The sequence below is a fragment of the Festucalex cinctus genome, chromosome 18 (genome assembly GCF_051991245.1).
Source record: "Festucalex cinctus isolate MCC-2025b chromosome 18, RoL_Fcin_1.0, whole genome shotgun sequence".
Lineage (NCBI taxonomy): Eukaryota > Metazoa > Chordata > Actinopteri > Syngnathiformes > Syngnathidae > Festucalex > Festucalex cinctus.
In genome coordinates this window covers 5,190,809-5,213,122 of record NC_135428.1, presented here as the reverse complement: position 1 = coordinate 5,213,122, position 22,314 = coordinate 5,190,809, and the positions used below count along the sequence as shown (strand labels likewise).

Below are 22,314 nucleotides of genomic sequence, written 5' to 3'. Positions count from 1 at the left end.
TAAAAAGAAGTGAGCGAAATAGAGGGAGTTTTGCATCCATCTCTCCCCCAAGCGTTTCTCACTTCATTGGAGAGAGAGAGAGAAAAAAACAAAAACAAAAAAAAACTCTCCTGTCTCCACAAGCAACCTGCAAGATTACGTAACCTGTTTTGGAATCTCTCTCTGATAGAACAGACTGTGTTTGTGGTCACTTGAATATAGCACTTTACCAGTCACACCTTTAGGTACACCTACGCATCTAATGCAAGAGAAAAAAAAATAGTTTTTTATACTGCAAATGCTCAGTTTGGTTGAACACTGTTCACAGTTTCTTTTCGTTTATTTTCAACGTCTTCATGTTGGTGTCTTTTTGCATTTGATACGTTTATTGCAATTGCCTGCGATTGGCTGGCAACCAGTCCAGGGTGTCCCCCGCCTACTGCCCAGAGCCAGCTGAGATAGGCTCCAGCACCCCCCCTCGACCCTTGTGAGGAATAAGAAGTCAAGAAAATGTTTTTAACCTGGATTTAAAAGCATTTACACTCTGGGCTGACTTCACTTCTGTTGGCAGCCTGTTCCATCTGTGTGCAGCATAATACCGAAATGCAGCTTCACCATGTTTGCTTCGGACTCTGGTTTCCACTAGTTGGCCCAAGTCTGTCGATCTCAGAGCCCTGCTGGGTTTGTACTCAATCAGCATTTCTTGGATATATTCAGGACCCAAACCATTTAGTGATTTATAGACGAGTAGCAGAACTTTGAAATCGATTCTACACCTGATCTGGGAGCCAGTGTAAATCCTTAAGTACTGGAGTAATATGTTCTGATCTTTTTGTTTTGGTCAGAACTCGAGCTGCAGCGTTCTGTCCAGTCAGAAGACCGTTAAAAGCATGGATAAGCTTCTCTTGGTCTGCATGCAGTCCTTCAGTCTGGATATATATAAATGGATTTTACAGGAACGAATTTGAGTGTTAAGCCGCAGTGATCAACATTAGCTTGCATATATGAAACCATTAACAGATACTGGATATTATATAAAAAAAAAAACAGACCTTAAAGATCAGACATGACCAAACGGAGGAAGGGAGCTCAGATGTACTGGAAGAGAGGAGGAGGGGGCGGTTAAGTGCTGTTGGCACTCTGAAGTCCGAATCTGTTACATGCACCAGAGGAGAGAGATCTTCCGCAGACCTCTTCCAAGCTCCACGCTGCAGTTCAAATAGCCTGGACATAAACAAGAACCTCAAGACAGAAAACGGAAGGAATAAAAGTGGTAGTTTTATTTTTTTAGTCAGAGAGGAGAACTGACTGATGGTAACTTTTTTTTTTTTTTTTTTTACCTGCAGTTGCTGAGGACATTGAAGTGATTTTTCATCATATCTTCCAAGCAATTATTTTCCCTCCAGTTTTGTCTTCTTAACTTTATCCGCAACTTAATCGTGCACAGTTTGTTTGGGTGACCTTGTTTTTCTAGCAGTGGATTTCATAGATGGAACTTCAAGAAGAAAACTGCATGCCTGCATTTTCAAGTGTTGTTGAATTTGCAAAGTAACCGTATTGGTAACCGTTATTTATTTTATTTTTTAACAAAAAAAAACAAAAAAACAAAAACTGCGCCAGCCCAAATCCCTTTTTTGAGATACAGTGGAGGAAGCGGATCTTTTCCCAGGCAATCCTCAAGTCCGTCTGCTCGTTCTTCTATCCGAGGATGGCTGGTTGTACCACCCGTTGTCGACAGGGGGTGCTCAAGTTGATCCAGTCTGTCCAGAGATTGCTTTCAGGAAGCCTCGCAAAAGGTACTGCCAACTATCAAAACACGATGTGACGCTTAAAACATTCCGTACGTGTATCTGTGAATTTGATTAAATGTGCATAGTTTACCCCTCGTAAACTAAATCTTAAAGTGGTGGGGAAACAAATGTAAAATTCACAAGAGCAAGAAATTTTTATGTTTGATTTTAAAATATGTATATTTTGTTTTTCTAATATAATAACAGTATGCCTACATATTTGTTGTTTGTGGTCCTGTTCCACAACTTTGAACAATCCACCCGTGCAGATAATCTCTCAATGCAAGCCTCTGCATTTCTACTAGAACAGGCGTGTCCAAACTTTTTCATTTGAGGGCCACATCCAGAAAATCCGAAGGACGCAAGGGCCACATAATGTTATGAAGAGAAATTGTGTTTAGTCCTAAAAATTGTACGAATAATTTATTTGTACTTTTGCATATTTAAAAAAAAATGCTACAGTATATAAACATTTTTTTTGTAATATGGCAGGAGGGTTATTATAGTTTTGGAATTTTCCTTTTTTTTTTTTTTTTTTTTTTTTTTTTTAGTTTTGTTTATTAAATTTAATTAGTTGTAATTATTTTTCAGGGTGGTTCTTTAATAAATGCTTAGTTTTAGTTTAGTTAGTTTCAGTATTAGTTTTAGTTTTTTTTTGTGTATTACTCATGCGCAACATTTAAAAAAAACAACATGGGTGCGACATCATTATTCTGGTTTATATTAAAATAAATCTACTAAAAAGTCACATTTAAAATCATCCCCAAAGACTCATGCATTAAATTTATTACTAAAGACGAAAACGAATGACATTTTAGCTATAATTATAGTTTTATTTTAGTTAGTTTTGTAAACATAAAATGTAGTTTCAGTTTGTTTTCTTTTTTTAAAAGCATCTTCATTTTTGTTTTATTTCCTTAACGAAATTGTTTTCTGAATTTTAGTTTTTTCGTTAGTTTTAGTTAACTAAAATTGTCACGCCGCCACCAGGCGTGGCGGTTCATGCTTTTATTTTTGTGTCTGTTTCCCGTTTTACTTTGAAATCCTTACTCTCCTCTCACCCCAGGTCACTTGCTCTTCCTGCAGCTTGCTAATTACCGGTCCCCGCCCATGATTACCACCACCTGCCACCAATCAAGCCACAATAAAAGCCACCTGCATTCTCCCCTCCGTTGCAGAAGTGTCACACACACCGTCAGTGCATGGAAGCGTCCCACAGTCCTTATGTCCTTGTTCATGTTGCCTAGCGTTGTTGCCTTGTTTTTGTGCCTTTTCCTCCCTTTTGGAGCGCCTTTAGTTACCCCTTTTGCCTTGTGCCCTTTTTCCTCCCTAGCGGAGCGCTTTCTGTTGTCCCCAGTACCTTTTGCCTGTTTTTTCCTCCCTAGTGGAGCGCTTTTTGTTCTCCACTTTTTCCCCTCCCTGTTCTCCTCTCAGTTTGAGAGGAGACCTTTGTTGGCCGGAAATAAACCTGCTGCCTTGGTGGCCTACCTTACGCCTGCGTCTGAGTCCTACTTGACCTCGTCTTGTCAGTACACTTCGGCCAGCATGGACCCAGCAGGCACGGTCAAGGCCGCACTGCAGAGCCAGGAGGCCCGGCTCAACAACCAGGACCGGATCCAACAGACCATGCTGTCCCGGATGGAGGAATTGACCAGCCAGGTCCACGAGCTGGTAAGCCTTTCACGGCGTCGAGCGCCAGCTCCCACTGGACAGATTCCTCACCCTGAGTTCTCTGTACCGACCACGCCTTTCACCGGGGTAGGATTGAGACTGGCCTCCCCAGAACGATACTCCGGTGAACCCGGACGCTGTCAGACTTTCCTCACGGAATGCGACATTCATTTTGAACAGTTACCACAGGCATTTCCCACAGCCCGATCCCGAGTGGCCTTCATGTTGTCTCACCTGACGGGACGGGCCAAAACCTGGGCGACCGCGGAATGGGCCAGGGGTTCCTCGGTCTGCCAAAGCGTACAGGACTTTCAAATCGCTTTGCGCCAAGTCTTTGATCCAGAAAACAATGACCGAGAGAAGGCACGAGCACTGAGCCGACTTCAGCAAGGCAACGAATCTGTCAGCGACTATGCAGTTCGCTTTCGAACGTTGGCAACGAACAGTGGCTGGAACGCCATCGCACTTCACGACCATTTTTTGAAAGGACTCTCACCTGCCATTCAAGAGCTTCTGGTTCCCGTAGATCTCCCCGCGGACTTGGACGCCTTGATTTCCCTCGCCATCCGGACCGATCATCGTCGCCAGGAGCTGGCCAAGATCGGCGGACCGCGAAGGAGGGAGGAACCCATCCCCTGGACGCGGACACCGGAGGCCAGAAGGCCGCGATTCATCGCTCCTTCCCGACCGGAACCAGGAGAGGTGGACCTCGCTAGCGACGAACCCATGCAACTGGGAAGGGCTCGGCTTTCGCCGGAGGAGAGGCAGCGCCGACGCCGAGAGGGCCGCTGCTACTATTGTGGTGGTCTTGGGCACTTGGTGGAATCCTGCACCACAAAGGGCCACTCTCCAGTGAGTCCTCCGTCACCCCGACCCGCCAAGAATCACAGACTTACGCCAATTCAGATAATCCACCACAATGTCACCATAGATCTGTCAGCCCTCATCGACTCCGGATCCGACGAAAGTCTCATGGACTGGGAGCTCGTAAAGCAAATACGAGCCTCCACCGAACCCCTTTCTTTGACCATCCAGGCTCGAGCGCTGAATGGCAAGGAGCTCTTCAAAATCACCCACATTACTGAACCTCTGGAAGTCCGAATCGGACCTCACTTCGAGACTCTCCGTTTCCATGTTTTCCACGCTGCTTCCCCCACTTTGGTTCTGGGACACCCTTGGCTGTGTCTACATAGCCCCAGAATCGACTGGAACACTGGAGTTGTTCTGGAGTGGGGAAAGGACTGCAGCTCTCACGGGTCGGAACAACCCGCACTCCGAAACTCCACAGCCCAGGTTCACCAGGTGACTCTCGTTCCACCGGCTCAAGAAGAGTACCCGAACTTGCACACTGTTCCCTCCTGCTACCACCATCTGCGGGAGGTCTTCAGCAAGACCAAAGCCATGACTCTCCCTCCACACCGCCCATATGACTGCCCGATCAATCTGATTCCCGGTTCAACCATTCCCAAGGGGAGACTGTACTCAGTCTCAGGACCCGAACGCCAGGCCATGAACAACTACATTGATGACTCCTTGAAAGCCGGCCTCATCCGACCGTCTTCCTCGCCTGCAGGAGCGGGCTTTTTCTTTGTGAGTAAAAAGGATGGATCCCTACGCCCCTGCATTGATTACAGTCCTTTGAACGACATCACTGTCAAGAACCGGTACCCATTGCCCTTGATGTCCTCGGTGTTCGATCAGCTGCAACAAGCCAAGATCTTCACGAAGCTCGATCTGCGGAACGCCTACCACCTCATTCGGATCCGTGAGGGGGACGAATGGAAGACAGGCTTCAACACTCCTCGGGGACATTATGAATACCTGGTCATGCCATTTGGCCTCACGAATGCTCCCGCCGTCTTCCAGGCAATGATAAATGAGGTACTCAAGGACTTCATAGATCACTTCGTGTACGTTTACTTGGATGACATTCTGATCTACTCACCTGACCTAATGAGCCATCGAGACCACGTAAACCGAGTACTCCAACGTCTTTTGGATCACCATCTGTATGTGAAAGCTGAAAAGAGCCTATTTCATGTTAACACCATCTCCTTCCTGGGATTCATCGTGTCACCAGGGAAGGTGGAAATGGACGCGGACAAGGTCAGCGCCGTACGAGAGTGGCCCACGCCAGACTCCCGGAAGAAAGTTCAACAGTTCCTCGGATTCGCCAACTTCTACCGCAGATTCATAAGAAGCTTCAGCACCATTGCCGCCCCTCTACACGCCTTGACCTCCCCACAAGTCCGTTTTTCATGGAACCCGGAAGCCGAAAAGGCATTCAAAGACTTAAAAGCACGCTTCACCAATGCCCCAATTCTCAGAGTCCCAGACCCCAAACGCCAGTTCGTGGTGGAAGTAGACGCTTCCAGTGTTGGAATTGGGGCGGTGCTGTCCCAGCGTTGTCAAGAGGACGGCAAGACACATCCCTGCGCATTTCTTTCACGTAAATTATCCAAGGCTGAGTGCAATTACTCAGTCGGAGATCGGGAGCTTCTCGCTGTAAAAGTGGCCCTAGAAGAATGGAGACACTGGCTGGAAGGCGCTGAAATGCCTTTTGTGATCTGGACCGATCACCGAAATTTGGAGTACCTACGCCAGGCCAAAAGACTCAATCCCCGACAGGCCAGGTGGTCCTTGTTTTTTAACCGCTTTGTATTTTCTTTAACTTACAGACCAGGCAGCAAAAACGTCAAAGCAGACGCATTGTCAAGAATCCGAGCTATTGGAGGCCGAGCCTGAGACCATCCTGCCCCGGGATTGCATTGTTGGGGCCATGAGATGGCAAATTGAGGACGATGTCAAGGAGGCATTGCGCAACGTCACTCCCCCCACGTCTTGTCCACCACGTCGACTCTTCGTGCCTGAGGAACTACGATCTCAGGTGATACACTGGGCTCACACTTCACAGCTGTTTTGTCATCCTGGAGTCCGCAGGACCATGTATGCTGTTGCCAGGAGATTCTGGTGGCCGGCAATGGAAACCACCGTAAAAGAGTACGTCGCTGCCTGTCCCACTTGTGCCCGCAACAAGTCCTCGACTCAGTCCCGGATGGGCCTTCTTCAGCCACTACCAATCCCATCCAGACCATGGGCAGAAATCTCATTGGACTTTGTGACCGGACTGCCCCTATCCCATGGTAAAACCACAATTCTCACCGTTGTCGACAGGTTCTCCAAAATGGTTCACTTTATTCCACTATCCAAGCTCCCATCCGCCAAAGTTACAGCCGACATCATGATCCACCACATATTCCGATTTTATGGTTTTCCCTTGCACATCGTCTCCGACCGTGGACCACAGTTCGTCTCCCGATTCTGGACAGTTCTGCAAAGCCCTAGGAGCCAAAGCCAATCTTACTTCTGGATACCACCCTGAGGCCAATGGACAGGCAGAACGACTGAACCAACAGCTTGAAACCGGTCTCCGATGCCTTGTCTCCCAGAACCCGACCGCCTGGAGCAAGTATCTGGTATGGGTCGAACTCGCACACAACTCATTGCCCACATCTGCCACAGGTCTTACCCCGTTTAAATGCGTCCACGGCTACGATCCACCGTTTTTCGCTGAACTGGAGGAGGAGGCAACGGTTCCCTCGGTCCAGGCCATGGTTCGTCGGTGCCACAAAGTCTGGTCGGCGGCCCGGACGGCGCTTCAACGCCAGGGAGACCGGGTGAAGAGGGCCGCCGACCGGAAAAGGAGACCGGCACCTGAATACAGCCCAGGCCAGCGAGTTTGGCTATCAGCCAAGCACCTCAGACTCAAGGTACCATGTTCAAAGCTGGCCCCGCGATTTGTGGGGCCTTTCCCAGTAACCAAGTCCATAGGTCCCGCCGCCGTTCGACTCCGCCTGCCAAGATCCCTCAGAGTTCATCCAACATTCCATGTCAGTCAAGTCAAGCCGGTCCACGAAAGCCCACTTGTGCCCTCCGAACCCGACCCACCCCCCCCAGAGATGGTTGAAGGCGGCCCCGTTTACAAGGTCAGGAAACTCTTAGATGTGCGTAATCGGGGCCGCGGAAGACAATACCTAGTCGACTGGGAGGGGTACGGCCCGGAGGAGAGACAATGGGTCCCCTCCCGGTTCATCGTTGATCCCTCTTTAATTGATGATTTTTATGCTGAACACCCTGACATTCCTGGGCCGTCGAGAGCCGGCCGTTGAGGGGGGGGTACTGTCACGCCGCCACCAGGCGTGGCGGTTCATGCTTTTATTTTTGTGTCTGTTTCCCGTTTTACTTTGAAATCCTTACTCTCCTCTCACCCCAGGTCACTTGCTCTTCCTGCAGCTTGCTAATTACCGGTCCCCGCCCATGATTACCACCACCTGCCACAATAAAAGCCACCTGCATTCTCCCCTCCGTTGCCGAAGTGTCACACACACCGTCAGTGCATGGAAGCGTCCCACAGTCCTTATGTCCTTGTTCATGTTGCCTAGCGTTGTTGCCTTGTTTTTGTGCCTTTTCCTCCCTTTTGGAGCGCCTTTAGTTACCCCTTTTGCCTTGTGCCCTTTTTCCTCCCTAGCGGAGCGCTTTCTGTTGTCCCCAGTACCTTTTGCCTGTTTTTTCCTCCCTAGTGGAGCGCTTTTTGTTCTCCACTTTTTCCCCTCCCTGTTCTCCTCTCAGTTTGAGAGGAGACCTTTGTTGGCCGGAAATAAACCTGCTGCCTTGGTGGCCTACCTTACGCCTGCGTCTGAGTCCTACTTGACCTCGTCTTGTCAAAAATAACCTTTAATCGCACTTGTGTTTTTCGATACCTTCCCTTCTTACTTTGACCATCTCCAAACATTTTTGTTTTTATTTTATTTGAACTGAGTCAAATGCCAATTTTAGCATGTGTCGCGGGCCACTAAAAATTGGACGGCGGTCCGCAATTGGCCCCCGGGCCGTAGTTTGGACACCTCTGTACTAGAATATGCATGGAGGGAAAAACATGAATACATTGCCTACGCAAATTTATCGTCACGCACGCAAGCATAAACTGTGAAGACTTCTCTCCCACACATCGAGTTCATTTCATTTTTTTTTTTTTTTTCTTCCCCTTGGGCCCTTCCACATACTGAACATGCGGTGAGGTGAACCATAAAACTCGGCTTAGTCACCTTTAAAATGCTCCACTTGCAAATGCAGCAGCATCCATATTCATCTTCATCATTTAAACATTCGCGGCTAAAAAGAGCCGGGCTGGGGGAGACCGTCTCACTGATATACTTCATGACCCTGAAAGCCTCATCTCCATTTTACACCCTTCTTTTCAATGTTGCTCCGTTTGGGGTTGGGCTACAGTAACGATTTCAAAGTGTTGCAGTTAATAGATTAAATATTTATATTTAAACATGTATTTCAATGGTAAATATATAATTTGTTATTAATTTGATGTAGTAAAATATTATACCACTTATTGCAACACATATGTATTTACAATATGCTGTAGTTTGTGTCACAACAAACTCCATGTTTTTTTTTAATTTCTTATTCATTTATGCGAAACTCAAAACAGAGCATAAAAGAATGTTGAGGGGAAAAAAAGAGCACGTGTTCACAAGGAGCTAACTATTCAGGCCTAGCACAAGTCAGACAGAAGATGTTGTTTGTGCCGTTTTGGGATGGAACACTCCTCCCTGACTCCTGACCGATCGAAGTGGCTGCCCTCATTCTCTCTAAAATCAGGGTTTCACATTTTTTTCAATGAATTTATTTCTGCATTAAGTCAGAGGGATTGTGCGATGCTGTTGTCATCAATATGTCTGCCTGTGCAAATCTACTATAATCCTGATACAACATCTGCGCCACCACTTAGACTTGCTTTTTACGAGTCTAAAAACAAACCTACTTTTCTCTGTCTCCCCAAAAAAATAAAAAAATAAATAAATAAAAACAGGGAATGGTGCCTGAATATGAAAATAGGGCCCTGAATGTGTGCAGACTTGGAATTTAGTTTGTAGGGATTACTTGGCCTGTGTACAAAATACAGTTTATAAAACCCACCAAAACCAAGTGACGCTATTCCGAATGCACTACCAACAAATTTAGGCCTCAGTAATTTTTTTTTTTTGGGGGGGGGGGGGGGGGGGTGGAACTGTACCTGGTTGCCTGTGTTTTGTAACAGACCCTTTTCAATAACAAGACGAGAGCATATATGGCTGAGCTCACACAATAATAAACTCCAACAGTGGTGAGTCATGCAGAAGCATCACACTCCTCAAACATGGTGAACAATAATGAGCTGAAACACACAAATGGCACGTTGCCATAAAATTGGATTGGTTTGGTATTTGGAATACGGCAGACATGCTTACAACATTTATTTTTTTGATATTGTCAAATCTCTAGTGATTAAATAACATTGTCGTTCATGTCACTGATATTTTCTCATTCCATATCATTGCACCTGCAGAATTCAAATCTCCTTTAATGATGAAAGACCATTTATGTAGAATTTGTGTTGTCTTGTGTGCACTGTAGCTCGATTCTCGAGTCTTAGCAAACATCAACACACCACCATCACACATTTATAATAATAATTTACATTTATAAAGGGACCCAAGGACACTAAAATTGAAATGGGAAACATCATTCAAAATGAAGGTTGTAAAAAAAAAAAAAAAAGCTATCTGGCCTGTTTTTTTGCACTAAGCATCAACTACGCCGAAGGTTATTTAAGAGCCTGTAATGCAGTCTTTATCATTTTATTATTGCTCTTTTTTTTTTTTTCCTGGCTCTGGTTGTGAAGGCAGTGAACTGGAGTTGTGAGACACAGCTTTGAATTTTTTACATCACCTCTCAGCCTACTTTTATGTAACTGCCATCATTGAGATTTATTTTTATCTTCTCTCGCTCTATTCTTCGCAACACTGCATCCTCGTTCTCTATTTGGAAGTGTGCATATGGATTTGTTGCATGTTAGTCTTATTGCCATATTGCACACCAGCAGCCATAACTTTAGCTTCACATCCGAATGAGGCGTACTCCTTTTCAATGATCGTTTTTATTTTCTGGTTTTGCAGTAAAACGGTGCTACGTCATATGGTGAACTGCTTTTAATTTGTTATTTTACCTTTAGCTGCAGTGCAGTATTACACTACAGTTGTATCTTACAGTATTGACATGTACAGTATGCACACCTCAAAGTATAATGCTGTGATCTGCTGCCACCCCCTGGTCATACAGTAACACCACATCTTTGCTTGTACAGTACATGGAAAACGTTTCAGTGGCTATGAAAAAATAAAAAAATAAAAAAATAAATAAAAATCATATTTGTCCAATGCACTGCATTGTGAAATACATATGTTGGTTGTAGTTTGCAGTGAACTCCTCATTTACAGCATATTTACAATATTAGTAGCGAAACAAGGTAAATAATAATAATAATAATAATAATAATAAAATAAAATAAAATAAGTGCAATCTGGCCCCCATTTACTTTAGTAAGTGCTGGCATACTATCTTATTAGAATTTGCATTTATAGTATAATGACTGCATTGGCAAAACATACGGAACCAGAAACTTTATTTATTTATTTATTTATTTATTTATTTATTTATTTATTTATTCATCCTGGTGTCATTTAGGTTTAGTTTTACTCGTTGAATTAATTTACAATTTATATTGTCGCTGCTATGTGAAAAACACTTATGTACATTTTCTTAAGGTTTTTGGGATGTCTGCACTCCATTTAATCCCAAAAACATTAAAAAAAAAAAAAAAAAAATGGGGGGAAAAAATTGTCTTGTGTTTTTCCCATAGCAGCGACAATATGAATAATAAGCGAAGTGCGCATCTCGAATTCAAGGTGCATTATGGGTAGCGGGCGTGGTGCATTGTGGGTAGACGAAACTACCAAACGGTAATTGAAAATGAATTGAATCCGATGGAATCGGCTCTGATCGAAACGTTTCAACGGCTGGAAAGTTGCTGTTTTTTGTATTAACATGCATAGCATGTGATTTATTGATATCGGGGAAGTTGACTTGCGAGCTTTAAAGTGTACAGTTAGGCAAAGATTGTCACCACTCTAATCTCCGCCATTCAAATTGATAGGGTAGTAAGTAGCCTCGTTTTTTTCCCCTCGCGCATGCGCAAACTTAATGCGCGCTTCGCTTATTTACTAAAAGATGACATTATATAAATACATTATGTTGAAACTAGTCCTGTGTGCATATACCGGCATTAAATTAACTGTCTTTCGTTCTCTTTTTTTTTTTTTAGTTTAAATTGAGGCACAAAAACACACGCACACACATATGAACGCACTTCCGGTATTTATGTGTCATGTGGACTGCGGGAGTTATTCACCCGCCCCCACCCCCCCCACCCCCCTTCCACTATAGGTCACGTTTCATTGCCGCTTTGGGTACATTACGATAAGTTCTGGTCATTAGGAAAATCCAGCCGCTTTTCATGGGACACTTTGCTCGCTAACTTTGCTGGCGTGAACCACATAATGGTGGTCATGACGAATCCCCGGTGTCAATTAAGCCGCTAATAAAGTGCTACTTTTAATCATCAGTGGAGCACTACAGAGCTTTTATTCTTCTTTTTTTTTCTTTTTCTTTTTTTTTTATAACTCTGGCTCCATTGTGTTTTCCTTTTGTGTGGTGTTGAGTGAAGTGCCTTGCTAGCTATAGTGTCCATGTTCTCATATTCTTTATCACTCGTGTCAATAACTCTTCACTCTTTCCAAAATCTTGAATTAAGTCTTTATTTTTAATGGCTAAGTCTCATACTGAACTGTACACAACCCTAGTGGACACATATCGCAAGAAGTCCCCACCATTTTGCTGCCCAAAAAGTAGGTTCAAAGCGTCCCTATGAGTGACAGTGGAAACAGATCAATGCTCTCAAAACGTGATGAATACAAACACACATGCACACCCAGTCAAGTACGTAAAAATAATCCAAGCATATTACAAAAATATTAAGTCGAAAGTGCGCAATCTTGATCTCCTTATCGAGATTCTCATGCACAATCCGGCCTCGTCTACTTAGCGCTCATGAAGAAGGGTTGGGGTGAGTTAAGTGGTGCCGAGGTCGCCTGTGCGTTGCTGCTGTGTTGCAGCTCATGAGCTGTTGAGAAGCTAATGAAAAGATAATGAAGTTATAGACTGCAGTGCAGCAACCTTGGCACATCCCCGTGCAGGGTGTAATGCAGTTGGAGACGGCAAACATCTGTCAAGGGAATTGCGTCGCTCTCGGCTAGTCTTCTGAATACAGAACTTGATTTCCCTCCAGAGCTGAGCTATTAAAAAAAAAAAAAATGGAGAGACAACAATGTCATGCTAACACAATGGATGTGATTCTTATCGCAGGTCTGCTTTCTATTGCTGGGGGCCTTCGGCTAAACGCACCCACAGTGGCATCACTTTGTGTTTTGCCTTCCTTAAATAAGGCACGTCTCAAGGCTTAAATAGGAAATGAGATTGCGTGTTCCTTTCATGTGGTGACAATTTTGCTCTTTTCAAGGCTCACAAGGAAGTGCAATGCATACTTTTGAAGAAATAGAAAAGCTAAAACATCCAAGAATGAAAAAAAAAAAAACATGTCGGCATGTTTTGTTTTTTTAAACTAAGGGAGGTTTTCTGAAGACGTCATTCACTCACACATAACAGGTAGTGTCAATTGAAAATGACATCACAGTTGCTCAGGGCTTGGTAATGACCAATCACAGCTCTGCTTCGTCATCCGTCCATCCATCCATCCATCCATCCATCCATCCATCCATCCATCCATCCATCCATCCATCCATCCATCCATCCATCCATCCATCCGTCCATCCGTCCATCCATCCATCCATCCGTCCATCCGTCCATCCATCCACATCCATCCATCCGTCCATCCATCCATCCATCCATCCATCCATCCATCCATCCGTCCGTCCATCCATCCATCTGTCCGTCCATCCATCCACATCCATCCAGCCATCTATCCATCCATCCATCCACATCCATCCATCCATCCATCCACATCAATCCATCCATCCATCCGTCCATCCGTCCATCCATCCACATCCATCCATCCATCCATCCATCCATCCATCCGTCCATCCATCCATCTGTCCGTCCATCCATCCACATCCATCCATCCATCCATCCATCCATCCATCCATCCATCCACATCCATCCATCCATCCACATCCGTCCATCCATCCACATCCATCCATCCATCCGTCCATCCATCCATCTGTCCGTCCATCCATCCACATCCATCCAGCCATCCATCCATCCATCCATCCATCCATCCATCCATCCATCCATCCATCCGTCCATCCATCCATCCATTTTCTTGACCGCTTATTCCTCACAAGGGTCGCAGGTGGTGCTGGAGCCTATCCCAGCTGGCTCTGGGCAGTAGGCGGGGGACACCCTGGACTGGTTGCCAGCCATTTAATTTAAGAAAATTGAAAATGGATAGATTATAGAAAGATCAGGATCAGTCACAACTTTCCTTCCCTCAAAGCAGTTAAAATGTTAATCAAATGAACAATCTGTATGAATATTATTAATAGCCCTCTAATCCTGTGTGCGACAACATGCAGCGCCAAAACAAATGCATTCATTTCTCTTGCACACATACGAATGTAGCAAAAAGAGTTGTGATGACTTGCACCCTTTACATACAAATTTGTGTGAGTTCAGCCGTCCTTCACCTGCTGCCATTCACTTAGCAGCGATGTTATTAGTGCGGACTGCATCAGTGTAGCAGCGCGTCACAACAACATGAGGAAGGCAGGGAACTGGAAAGAGGGAGAAGAGGGAGTGGCGCAGGGAGGCAGGAGCAGCTCATGTGTGCGTTTGAGAATGAGCTCAGAAATCCAAGAGAATCATCACTTAGACGAGAGTCGACTCTCAGTGGAAAAACTGTGAGAGGAAATCCCCTATGAGAGATGTATCTGTGAAAGGAGACAAAGGGGAGCCACGGACTGACACTGTGGGAAGACAAAAAAACAAATAAAAGGACTATTACAATCTGGGCTGTTTGGCCAGGCTGGTTACCACGGTGACAACATGGGTGCAGTGGTGGGAACTTTGACCATGCAAACCAAGCAGAGAAGACCGGCGAGAGGTACGTCAACATTGGGCAAAAAGAGAACTGAGAGAGGGAAATTTATGGAAGTCACGCTGTTGTTTTTTGCCGCACGAGTGCAACATGTGCTTACGGACCGGAGCAGCAACAATTTACGCTTAACTCATTTACTGCCATTGACGGATATACATGTCAATGGAACGGGATTGACTTAACTCATTCACTGCCATTGACGGATATACATGTCAATGGCAGTGAATGAGTTAATGTGCTTCCGTGTGGGGAGAACTAAAAATACAAAACAGCAACAGAATTTTGTAAATGTATGTGGTCAAAACATTTTTGCATAGAAAATAATAGCACCCTTTTTTCTTGTACAGGAAAAGCAAGACATGTGAAGTCAAATGAATATAATATAATAAATTGATGCTTCAGTATGAGCCACCCTTGCTGATTCTGTAACGAGAGTCATATCTCATGCACCGTGGTTATGATGGAGAGATTACAGTGTGCCATCAAGTAGGCTGTCCTTGTAGATAAGTAGAGAGCAAAATCACTGTCCCTGACTTTTTAATGATACGCGCGCGGGGGGGCACGTGTATGCGTGGACACCTCCGTTTAAAAGAGAGAAGCAAGCGAATTAACACCCAGCTCACATATCATACCTCTCTCTGCAGCCTCATGCTTGAGAAGCCTGTTGTCATGGAGACTAGGTTGAAGGGGCATGAGAGAGTGAACGATAATGTGACATGATTAGTAGCAGTTACACCAGAGAGATATTGTAAAAATGCACAATGACAACGTGTGTGATTAAAAGTCTGACACATGCAGTTAGTTTGTTTACATTGAAGACGTTTGTAGAGTTTATTGTGAAAATGCTTCTGAAAAAAAAAAAAAAAGTTCAGTCAGCAATTTGTCTAGAATAAAGTTGCATCAAACCAAAGTCAATATCAGTCTACTGCGATTGGCTGGCACCAGTCCAGGGTGTACCCTGCCTACTGCCCAAAGGCAGCTGAGATAGGCTCCAGCAACCCCCCCGCGACCCTTGTGAGGAATAAGCGGTCAAGAAAATGGATGGATCGAATATCAATCTAATACTTACAAAAGAGATCGGTTTAAAAATTAACTTATCTAAAAATGTATTTACAATAATATTTCTATGTGGCCCCACTCGTCTAAACATGGTATTTTGATTAATATTGTGTTTGTGGAATATGAGTTAAGTGGCAAAATCCATCCATTTTTTATCCATCTCAGGGGCAGCCATTTTAGTGTCGAATAAAAATGACTTTGCAGTTGTTCAGGGCTCAGATAACGACCAAACATGGCTCACCTGTTTTCTGAGTTTGGTCATGTGACGAAGCAGAGCTGTGATTGGTCATTACCAAGCCCTGAGCAACTGTGATGTCATTTTCAATCGACAGAAAGTGGTAAAATGGCTGCCTCCCGAGATGGCTAAAAATAGGTGGATATTTTTGTTAAAATAGCTAGTTTGGCTGCATATAATATATTACTGTAAAGAAATGTTTTCGGTTGGCTTCCGCTTTAAAAATATTATTGCCGTTTAGTGCTACACATATTGTACTTTGGAGCCCCCGTTGACCATCAATATTAAAGCAGTGCAGTACACTACTATATTACATTATGTTATGAGATCAAAAATAATGCAGAGCTAAGTTAGGGTCAGGGTGTACCCAAGGTCAGCTGGGATAGGCTCCAGCACACCCGTGACGCTTGTGAGGATAACCCGTACATGATTTTTTCGTATGAATTTCCACTATACTTACGAAAACGCAATTACTATGACTTTGCTACCTTTCTAACAGCAGAGGTGCCCAAGTCCGGTCCTATTCATCCTGTTTTCCATGTCTCCCTCCTCCATCACAGCTGAATCCAGTGATCAGCTCATCAGCAAGCTTTGCAGAAGCCTAATAACGATGCTGATCATGAATCAGGTGGAGAGAAACATAGAACGTGCGCAACCCTGATCTACTATATTGTAGAGAAAAAATCGTTTTCTTGCAGGGTTTGTCTCAAAGGACGGTTCGCCACCTGTTTCATGTGGCTGCAGGTGGTATCAGTCAGGAGACAACAGAAACAGACGCGTTGCTCACTAGAGCCAACAATTTTAACCTCCATAGCTGGACCAAAGGGAGCAGACAAACACTCGCTCATATTGTTTGTGCAAACAGTGCAAGCTGGTGCCATTAACAAGTGATGTCGTTTCCTCTGGGCCTTTATCACCACCTGACACATCTCTAATTATCTCCATCACTTTCCTCCAAGCACACGCTCCATGAGCAACATTTCACAGTCAGACTCTTTCTATAAAGAACCACTGATTATGATTGCTAATTGCATTTTTTTTTTTTTGTCACAGCTTTTGGCAAAAGAAGTTATTTCAAGACGTAATCTCCTCCAGGCAGTGTGACAGGAAATAACTCATCATGCTTCTGACATCAGTACAGGGGTTTGTCACATGACCTCCAAGCTGCTTTGTGTTTCCCTCACGCTCCTTTGCTCTATCACACCCTCGTCTAATCAACACCTGCCAATTTCAATTCTCACTGTTTTTAAAAATCACGACGTGGTTGTGTTAGCATTAGCATGAGTGAACTTCCTTGGTGAAGATTATTGTTAAGAATTCTTCAAGTTGTTCTGTCTGTTTTGTTTAAGATTGTCTTATTTTGAAACGTATGCTTTTAATTTGAGATGTCGCGCTTTATTTTTATTTCCGCTTCCTGTTTTCCGTCCTCCGTGCCTCTTTCATATCGCAGCGTGCAGTAGTAAATGACGATGTGAGTGTCCATTCTGATTCGTTCCAATTCTAATTTGTGCTGATACATTTATTTGTGTTTAGTAAGAAAGTATGAGTGTTAGTGTCCCTTATGTGTTCGTTTTTTGGCAAATGTTTGCATTTTGTTATCAGTAGCTGATAGCTAACTGCTAATGTGTGGCTGTAACTTGCTAATATGAGTAATGTAGACCAACAATACAGTACGTTTTCATTTAAAATAGCCTAGAAACATTTATATATATATATATATATATATATATATATATATATATATGAGTTAATTTGCATTAAAAGTGTAATTTGATTTTGAACGATAGACAGTTGTTTTAAATGTGATTATTTTCTTTACTTTATTTCTCCAGATACTGTAAATCTGCACATGCAAATAAGGCTGCATTTTGAGTTGATTAAATGTTCAAGTTCAACTGAAGACTCTGCATTCTCTCTTACCGGAGCGCCCCATAGTGGTTAATCAATCCTAAATAAGGTTGAATCCTAAACAAGTATATAACCCTAATATAAACCTATAACCCTACTGACATTTACCCACAGGCCAGCATGAGCCAACTTGTCTTCATAATATTAACCACCGTCTTTCTCAACAGTAGCAGAGACTGAGAACCTTTTTACCGTTAATAAATTCCGTCAACTCCGAGGAGCGAATCAAATTTGTCAGTTAGCAATGTCTTCTGAGATTTAATGTGCGTTCACTGAGCCATAGCTGCACCGTGTATTACAATTTCCGCGGTCCTACAAATTCTTTAATTAAAGCGTATCATGGAGACAAGTTTGTCCCGCATTGTGTTATTCTCTGCAGACAAAACTGACGATGAGCTGGAGATGACGACAGTGTGTCACAGGCCGGAGGCTCTCGAACAACTGGAATCCCAAACTAACTTCTGCAAGCAGGAGCTTCAGATTCTCTATCGTGGTTTCAAGAATGTAATCACACCACTTATTTTCATAAATTCGGATGTATCTTCGCATGTGTCTTTTAAAACAATCGTCTCAACTGCTTCTTGACAGGAATGTCCGAGCGGAGTCGTAAATGAGGAGACATTTAAACATATATACGCACAGTTTTTCCCCCATGGAGGTAAATTTCTGCATCATCGCTCGTGTTTTGTCAGAACACGTCTCACATGGATTTGTTTCTTGTGTCGCAGATGCAAGTATGTACGCACATTACCTTTTTAACGCTTTTGACACAACTAACAACGGCTCCATTAAGTTTAAGGTAACAGCTGCGAAAGAGATGCAATTACACAGGGTGCAAGGTTTGGCTGTTGCATGTGCAATGACACTTTGTTGTTTCGCTGTCAGGATTTTGTGATGGGCTTGTCTATCCTGCTGAGGGGAACCTTGAGGGAAAAACTTGAATGGACGTTTCACCTTTATGACATCAACAGGGATGGCTATATAAACAGGGAGGTGAGTAGTGTACAACTTTGTGGTTATAGAACAAATAATAGTTCAAATTAGGGGTGTCAAAATTAGCGTGTTATTTTGAGTTCATTTAAAGTTCCTTTAACACCACTATTTATTTGTTTTTTTAAACACGTGATTAATGACCACCCCTTATTTGGAAAGCATGTGCTGGGGGAATTCCAGTTGCAATGCAGCAGTTGCATCACCTCAAAATTGAGCAGTAATAAATTGAAGAATGCATATATTTGTGGAGACGGGTCAAGTTTTGTTTTGTACGGAAGCATAGAGCTGCCAATGAGGAGTAAACATTTTTGGCTGGCGAATATGTTCGAACATACTCGCAAATATGTTCGAACGTACTTGCAAATATGTTCGAACATATTTGCAAATACGTTCGAACAAACTCGCAAATATGTTCGAACATACTCGCAAATATGTTCGAACATAGTCGCAAAAATGTTCGAACATACTCGGAATACGTTCGAACATAATCGCAAATATGTTCGAACATACTCGCAAATACGTTCGAACATACTCGCAAATATGTTCGAACATAGTCGCAAAAATGTTCGAACATACTCGCAATACGTTCGAACATACTCGCAAATACGTTCGAACATACTCGCAAATACGTTCAAACATACTCGCAAATACGTTCGAACATACTCGCAAATACGTTCAAACATACTCGCAAATACGTTCGAACATACTCGCAAATACGTTCGAACATACTCGCAAATACGTTCGAACATACTCGCAAATACGTTTGAACATACTCGCGAGTATGTTCTAACGTACATGTAGGCTACATGCTACAAAGTTAGCATACCTTCCCATAATGCCACGGGGTATTATTTGCGCATGCGCGAGTGAAAACAAAACCCCATTTTTGCAGTTTGCTATTTATATTGCATTGTATTGCAGAGTCCTTCTAAATTGTGTCCCGTTTCTCATCGGGTAAAACAGAGGAAACCCACTGGTGATGACATTTGTTAGATTTTATCAACAAACACATACACCTTCAGCAAGAACCTCCAAAAAATTATTTACCAACACTTGTTTAATTAAATGTCTCTATTGTCATGGCCAGCCTCGGATGGCTGCTCACCCGGGAAAAGCAAAGTCTCTCTTCTAAGAGTTGTATGTCATCAGCTTGTGTGTGTCCTTTCCTGGACTGACCTTGTTATGTTATATAGTCCCGACAGGTATTTTATTTTCATACCTCTATCATATCGCCATGGGGATGACAGTAGGTCAGAGAGAGAGCAAGCATCTTCATGGGCGGTCTGTTATGACATGTCATTGAATCCAGCTAGTAGCTTAGCATCTCTTCTCTGGATTGCTTTGGTATGCTTTAATATTAAACAGGTGGTGTGGGGTTTATGGCCATATTCCAGTGGTGATTGGCCTATAGTCAATTGTATGGGTATGAGTGTTACCGTAGCTCCTACTGACGAGTTTATTTCTAATCCTGTCCATCCTGGTGACTCCTCTAACTCTGCTTCCTGTCGTTTCTTCAGTGCCAATGTTTCAAATCCGTACATCTCTTTTGTTTCTCCTTCATCCAAGCAGACTCTTCTATCAAATAACACACCTGACACTTTCCTCCATCTGTTCCAAGCTGCTTGAATCTATTTCTTCACCTCATTATCACACTTACACTTACTCGAGCATTATGTTTTGTCTTATGTGGGGACATTTGTGTTAGTTGGCTGAGTGGAGTATCCTGAGTGCAGGTTGTCTTATGGGTTGCAGTAACATCAGGTGTTGTGGATCAAAATTTTCACACAAAAAAAAACAAAAAAACAGCCACCAATGGGGAGAAATCCTGTTAATCAGATTCAAAGTCCTATTTGTGCATCATCTATCCTTGTAGGAAATGACAGAGATTGTGAAGGCCATTTATGACATGATGGGCAAGTACACGCACCCTGCGCTGAAGGGAGATGTGCCACAGCAGCACGTGGATGCTTTTTTCCAGGTGAGTTCGGCAATGCATTTGCTATGAGAAGAGTTTATAGTATAGGAAAAACAGGATTTTGAATGTTTCTCATCACAATAGCCAACCAAATTTGATATCTATCAAGCTTTTATTTTATTATCATATAAATACTGAAGTGACTAGTTTTTGTTATTATGACCTTATTAAGTTTTGTAGTGTATAAAATGGATGGCGACACAAGCTTACGTTTACTGAGCCTCATTTTGTACTTTTTGCCACAGAAAATGGACAAAAACAAAGATGGAGTGGTAACTTTAGATGAGTTTGTAATAGCCTGCCAGGAGGTATGTGTTCTCCCAGTAGGGATTTTCTTTTCTTTTCTAATACATTTGTACATTTTGACATTTAATTTTGATATTTCATGACGTGACAATGGTCATATGTTCTCTCTCTCCTCCCAGGATGAAATCATGATGAGATCCATGCAGCTCTTTGAGAACGTGATGTAGTGCAGGAGGAGATGAAAATGTCATGCTATAAATCAGAGGGCTATGTGTGAGTTAATGTGTGCGGATGCACGTGTGCGGTGGATCCAGTCTCTCCTCTTGCCCTTGTATCCAGCTGTGGGCTGAATACAGACGGACTCCCTGCAAAGACTTGGATAACGGGAACTGACTTGAATTCTTGTTGCCGAGTTTTCCGTGTCCCAAAGTAACCCCTGAGAAAGGCATGGGAGTTACAGATGGATCAGTCAAAGATAATGACATGAGTAACTGCTTGTGTTTATTTATTCTTTTTTGCCCAAAGATGATCTTGAAATGTAAAAGATCTTGATTTATCTGCAAATACTTTTTAAAAGGTTTCATTGTCCTGCATATGTCTGGCTGTAATGTGTTTGTTGAATATGTTGTATGATTTTTGTTGGTCAATGTAAAGCTTGCACTTAAAAAAAAAAAAAAGTGAAACAATATTGGAATAGTATGTGGGTCTTTGAGTCATGTTAGTTGTTTTTTTATGTGCTTGTCTTTATGTCTATTTGTGAATTATATTATTTAAATACTGTATTTTTATGCTTGGGTTTTCGTGTGTTTTGAAAATGTAAAAAAAAACAACGTATTGTGGAACATACAAATCATGAATAATGAAGCTGATGCTCTATATTGAAAAGACAATTTTATCTTTATTTGCACAATAATTTGATCTGTGTGTGTACGTCAACACTGGTATGAAACCCTTCAATGGTGAATCTTAAACTATACAACTGAATGGCAGCTTTGGGATGGATCATTTTAATCCAACGTGACTGGTAAATGTCGGCACTGCCTCCTCCATCGAAAATGTAACCTGTGATGTAACGCTAATGCAGATGTATGAGCGAGTAGGCTATGATGATTTCTCTACTTGCCTGCAATTTTAGTTTGTTGCGGTGTTAAAAGTGTCAATTTTATCGAAAACGCACAGGCCATATAGTGGGTGGAGCACTAAAATATTTTAATCATGCTTGTTTTTGCAGGCAAAGCAGCTTTTTGCTCCTTGTTGTACAGTATAAATGGGATGTTATAGCCTCAGGTCTTAGTTTAAAATTGAGTTGTCTCATCATCGCAAATCGAATTTAAGCCATACAAATAAATATGTACATTCCTAAATTGAGTGTGTTTTATTTCATATGAAGTATTGT

General features: G+C 43.0%; 1 protein-coding gene across 2 annotated transcripts; it reads left to right on the top strand.

Annotated features, from left to right (window-relative positions):
• Positions 1 to 1,103: 1,103 nt before the first annotated feature.
• kcnip1b (Kv channel interacting protein 1 b) lies at positions 1,104 to 22,282 on the top strand. 2 transcript variants are annotated; one of them, XM_077504232.1, is made up of 8 exons: positions 1,104 to 1,775; positions 18,084 to 18,208; positions 18,293 to 18,362; positions 18,433 to 18,503; positions 18,590 to 18,697; positions 20,571 to 20,675; positions 20,918 to 20,980; positions 21,098 to 22,282. In XM_077504232.1, exons 1-8 carry the CDS (start codon positions 1,688 to 1,690, stop codon positions 21,143 to 21,145), a joined length of 678 nt encoding a protein of 225 aa, XP_077360358.1. In that variant the 5' UTR covers positions 1,104 to 1,687; the 3' UTR covers positions 21,146 to 22,282. The 2 variants fall into 2 exon arrangements, with proteins under 2 accessions (XP_077360358.1, XP_077360359.1); XM_077504233.1 differs by lacking the exon at positions 1,104 to 1,775 and adding an exon at positions 14,197 to 14,508.
• The last annotated feature ends 32 nt before the right edge of the window (positions 22,283 to 22,314 follow it).

What these genes read in the sequence shown, in the direction of transcription:
- kcnip1b (XM_077504232.1), top strand. Translation starts at nt 1,688, where the DNA reads ATGGCTGGTTGTACCACCCGTTGTCGACAGGGGGTGCTCAAGTTGATC. An exon ending in ACAGTTTTTCCCCCATGGAG is followed by an intron (nt 18,363 to 18,432) that starts GTAAATTTCTGC and finishes CTTGTGTCGCAG; the next exon opens with ATGCAAGTATGTACGCACAT. An exon ending in ACGGCTCCATTAAGTTTAAG is followed by an intron (nt 18,504 to 18,589) that starts GTAACAGCTGCG and finishes TTTCGCTGTCAG; the next exon opens with GATTTTGTGATGGGCTTGTC.